General features: G+C 29.4%; 1 protein-coding gene and 2 non-coding genes across 4 annotated transcripts; all 3 read left to right on the forward strand.

Moving 5' to 3' along the window:
• Positions 1–120: 120 nt before the first annotated feature.
• Positions 121–3,445, forward strand: LOC130447384 (tRNA N(3)-methylcytidine methyltransferase METTL6). Of its 2 annotated transcripts, XR_008910240.1 has the most exons (8): positions 122–147; positions 258–647; positions 703–1,139; positions 1,393–1,443; positions 2,222–2,266; positions 2,834–2,884; positions 3,183–3,215; positions 3,399–3,445. XR_008910240.1 is itself a non-coding variant. In XM_056784179.1 (4 exons), the coding sequence occupies exons 2-3, from the start codon at positions 264–266 to the stop codon at positions 1,123–1,125; spliced, it is 807 nt and encodes a 268-aa protein (XP_056640157.1). In that variant the 5' UTR covers positions 121–147; positions 258–263; the 3' UTR covers positions 1,126–1,139; positions 1,393–3,445. The 2 variants fall into 2 exon arrangements, 1 of the variants encoding a protein (XP_056640157.1); XM_056784179.1 differs by having other exon boundaries at positions 121–147; positions 1,393–3,445.
• Positions 2,679–2,765, forward strand: LOC130448521 (small nucleolar RNA snR60/Z15/Z230/Z193/J17). The gene has a single exon (XR_008910345.1). It is a non-coding gene; the product is annotated as a small nucleolar RNA snR60/Z15/Z230/Z193/J17 (small nucleolar RNA).
• LOC130448522 (small nucleolar RNA snR60/Z15/Z230/Z193/J17) lies at positions 3,034–3,120 on the forward strand. Its single transcript, XR_008910346.1, has one exon. It is a non-coding gene; the product is annotated as a small nucleolar RNA snR60/Z15/Z230/Z193/J17 (small nucleolar RNA).
• Positions 3,446–4,562: the final 1,117 nt, after the last annotated feature.

Below are 4,562 nucleotides of genomic sequence, written 5' to 3' on the forward strand. Positions count from 1 at the left end.
TTAGATCTATGGTTTTTAAAGGATATTTAGTAATTTTTGTTTCGCCTTATTTCATACACTGTTGACATATGACAGTTAGGGTCTTACTTTTTGTAGTACTATTATTAGTAGAATCATTTTCCAAGCATCTGTCGAAGAGTAAAGTTGGTGAGTTTAATCTATATATATGTATTTGATCATCTGTATTTTTTAATATAATATTATTGAATATTGCTTTTTGTATTATCATCTAGTTTATATACCAAATATTTTTCAAGGAATCAATGGAGGATGATTTTTCGGAACATTCAAAAACGTTATCCCCTGCGGATAAAGAAAAACTTGAAATTCAAAATAGTCGTTTAATTAGCGAACATAAAGCAAAAATGCTTGAATTAGAAGCTCGAAAACATTGGGATTTATTTTATAAAAGGAACGAAAATAGGTTTTTCAAAGATCGGCATTGGACCACGAGAGAATTTCAAGATCTAATAAACGACGCTGGAACATCGAAAAGGATTTTATTTGAAATAGGGTGTGGCGTTGGGAATTTTATATTCCCATTACTAGAGGAAAAGTTGAATTTCGATGTTATAGCGTGCGATTTTTCATCTAAAGCCGTGGAAATTTTAAAAAACGATCCGAAATACGATCCTAACTCGATTAAGGTTAGCATCTATTAATACCTCCACGTATATACCGAAAATTTTGGAATATTTACAGGCTTTCCAATGCGATATAACCACGCCAGACGTTTTTTCTATAATCCCGATAAACAACGTGGATATAGCAACTTTAATATTCGTTTTATCGGCGATACATCCTAACAACTTCCACCAAACTCTACGGAATATCTACGATCTTCTAAAACCTGGAGGTGTGTTGTTATTCAGGGATTACGGTTTATACGACATGGCGCAGTTGAGATTCAAAGCCGGTCATAAGATTTCCGATAATTTCTATATGAGACAAGATGGGACGCGTTCGTATTATTTTTCGGTGGATTATATAGGAAGTTTGTTGAAAAAAAGTGGATTTGAAGTTATTTCCAATTGTTATATTCACAGAAGAACGGTTAATAGGAAGGATAACATCGATGTTCCTAGGATTTTTGTGCAATGTAAGGCGGTGAAGCCGTTTGGATGAAAAAAAAAATAATGGTGAGTATTTCTTTTTATAAATAAATTTTCATTTAAAATTAGTAACGTCTAGTTGCAATTATTTCTTCTATTACTTCATTTTGATTAATTTTTTGTTAGTGTAATTAACGTTTTTAATGATGAACAAACCTTATCACCAAGATATGAGTGAATGTGATTATATTTCAACATGCACTACCAACTGATTTTGAAAAGAATCGAAATAAAAATTATTTCCAACGATACAATTTTTTATAGTGAAAAAATTTTGTAGGTTATCAAGAAATGGGGCAGTACTCAACGCTTTCCAAGAAGTTTGAAAATGGTAAGTGCTTTTAATGAACCAAATTGTATTGAAACCAAAAATTTTGTTACGCTCCTGTTTAAATACAATGACATTTGAAACGTCTTGATGAAAGTTAGGTTAAGTTATAGAGCAATTTGACATTATGTCAAAATGTCCGCCGTGGGGTAAACAAATGCTGTTTCCTGAAGTTTTTGTGTGGTTTTTGAACTTTTTCAATTTTTAAATTGTAATTTCCATTTTTTGTAAAATTGCTTCTTGTTGGTATTGGTATTGAAAGAAACTCTAAATTTTTTCTTTCTCTCTATTTTGCTTAGTCTAGACATAAACTTTTAACTGTATTAATTTCCCAAAAACAAATCTAAAAAGTATCTGGAACATCGTGAAGTAATAATACAAAACAACTATCACTAGAGGAAAAAACAGGTACATATGAGAAAATTGTTTACCCCACTGCCGCCATTTTGGCATAGATCAGCTGTTTTCTTAAGGTTGTCTAATTGGTAGTTTGTAAAAAAGGAGAATTGATAAAATGACTCAACCCAACTTTTATGTGTCAGATTGAGTTGAACAGGGGCGTAAAACAATTTTTGGAGGTTGTAATAGTGAATAAAAGAATATTTAGAAATAGTATTAAAAAAACATTTATGATAACTTCTACACCAAGATATGATTAAAAAAAATGATTTTTCTATCAACATGCACTACCAACTGAGAGTATTTTTCACTCAAATTGTTTGAAGAAAAAAAATATCAATTTTTGTTCAAAATTTACCTTTTTTTTTTTTCATTTTTGTAGGTTTCCGATAGTTGGTACAGTTGGTTCGAGATTATAATATAAATTGTAAGTTCAATGTTTTTTTTCTAATTTGAAATTTCGAACAATTTTGAAGAAAAAACCATTTTTTTGTTCCTTTCTCCTTGTCTTTTCTTCCAGATTAACTTTTATCCTGTCTTCATCTTTTTTTTCTCTATATGCTCATCTTATGTTTCCTATTTATCCATTTTGCTTTTATTTAATTTTTTCTGCTTCATTTTCCTTATACATTTTCTCCCATATTCACTTTTTCTCTTTCATATCCCTTTACCTCATGTTTTATCTTATATTTAACCATGTTTTTCCTTTTTTGTTCATTTTCTTCTGTATTCCCACTTTTCTGTTCCATTTTCCTAGTTTTATCTTCTATATTCCTTTATTTGTATACATTTATCTTCTTCGGTCTCTCCTTTTTCTAAATTTCCTTTTTTTTTTTTTTAATTAATACATGATGAATTCATAGTTCAAATGAATCGAAGTGATTACAAATTTTTATTTTGTCTTTCGCTCCTATCTGATAAAATTTTCTTGATAATTCAATTTTTGTTTTGTATTTCGTTCACACAATTCAACTTTATTTTGTAATTTTTTCAGGGTAAACTGCCCCTCAATATCAACATTATCGAAACGGAATTTTAGCAAAAGGTACATCGTTTTTTATTTAATTCAACAATGTTTTTCTCAATTATTACAACGATTTTTTAATTTTTCCCTAGATCTAGGTAAATCTGAATGTTGTTCGTATGTTGTGATTAGTCAAATTTCCCTAGAACTGGGAAAAAGTTAATTTCTAGCGTTTATGTATGATGAATTCATAGTTCAAATGAACCGAAATGATTACAGATTTACATTTTGTCTTTCGCTCCTATCTGATTTTTATAAATAAAATATTTTTTTTTTAAATTTGAGCTATAGAATAGTAATGATCGAATTTTTTTTACAGGATGTTTCGAAATCGTGTCAAAGAAAAAATGAGGTGAGATTTTTTTAACAAAATTCCAACTTTTCAAATATTATTTTTCCAATATGATGATGGGCATGCACCACTCTTATATGTCTATGCAGAAAACCATGCCATTAGTCTGAATTCGTTTATTTATTTACCAAAAATATTTTAGGCATAGAACGTATTATACCCTGTATATTTTTTTCATTTCAGATCCTCCGGAAATACAAGAAGTTTAATAAAAAAACTTGTTTTAATGATTTGCGTTTTATTTACCAATTTTTTTGGTTTTATAGTGTGCAAATTTTGACTTGATACTTCGGCAGTGGACGTGTTAAATAAAAAATTCAATATGTCCGTTAGCAGTTTTCTTTTTAGCGTTTAAAACGACTCCGTCAGTAGACGTATTCAATAGAAATATCAAATATATTTCAAATTTCGCTCCATCGTCCCTGAAGGGGACAGGAAAACAAATGAAACTTTGTCAGTATAAATCCTTTTAGGGATTTTCTATTCAAGATCAAATTTTGAGAAAAATTTTAATTTAAACATTTTGGAACTTGATGGTTTCGTCAGTAGACGTGTTTTAAAAAAATCGAATGAATCGATTCTTTCATTCGATTGCCTTTACCGAATTCTTTCTATTAAGAAAGAGTTTTCACGATAACTTCGTCTGTAGAAGTGTTAAATGAAATCGAATGAACCGAATAATCGATTCTTTCATTCCATCCTATTAACGATTTCTTCCTATTAAGCTCGAAAATATCAATAGAGTTATATAAACCCTGTTTTCACGATAATTTCATCAGTTGACGTGTTAAATAAAATCGAATGAACCGAGTAATCGATTCAATTGTGTTTACGATTTATTTTCATCCAGACAAGTATATAAACTGAGTTTTAACGACAATTTCATCTGTTGAGGTGTTAAAAAAAATCGAATCGATCGATTCTTTCATTCGATTGCCTTTACCGAATTCTTTCTATTAAGAAAAGTATATAAACTGGGTTTTCACGATAACTTCGTCGGTAGAAGTGTTAAATGAAATCGAATGAACCGAATAATCGATTCTTTCATTCCATCCTATTGACGATTTCTTCCTATTAAATTCGAAAAAATCGAATGAATCGATTCTTTCATTCAATTCTATTGTCGATTTCTTTCTATTAAACTCGAAAATGACATTAGAGTTATATAAATATATTTTCACAGCAATTTCATCTGTGGAAGTGTTAAAAACAATCGAATGAATCGATTCTTTCATTCAATTCTATTGGGAGTGGTATAGACACTGAAAACTCCTCAACTAGGATATAAAAAAAAACCAGAAAAAATATCGAAACATTTATTGAAGTAACAAAAAAAAAATGATCTGG

Source organism: Diorhabda sublineata, chromosome 8, assembly GCF_026230105.1.
Source record: "Diorhabda sublineata isolate icDioSubl1.1 chromosome 8, icDioSubl1.1, whole genome shotgun sequence".
In the NCBI taxonomy this organism is placed as follows: Eukaryota; Metazoa; Arthropoda; class Insecta; order Coleoptera; family Chrysomelidae; genus Diorhabda; species Diorhabda sublineata.

Excerpts from the sequence above, each read along its gene's own strand:
- LOC130447384 (XM_056784179.1), top strand. The coding sequence starts at position 264 with ATGGAGGATGATTTTTCGGAACATTCAAAAACGTTATCCCCTGCGGAT. Across the intron at positions 648-702 it reads ACGATCCTAACTCGATTAAG|GCTTTCCAATGCGATATAAC; the intron begins GTTAGCATCTAT and ends GAATATTTACAG.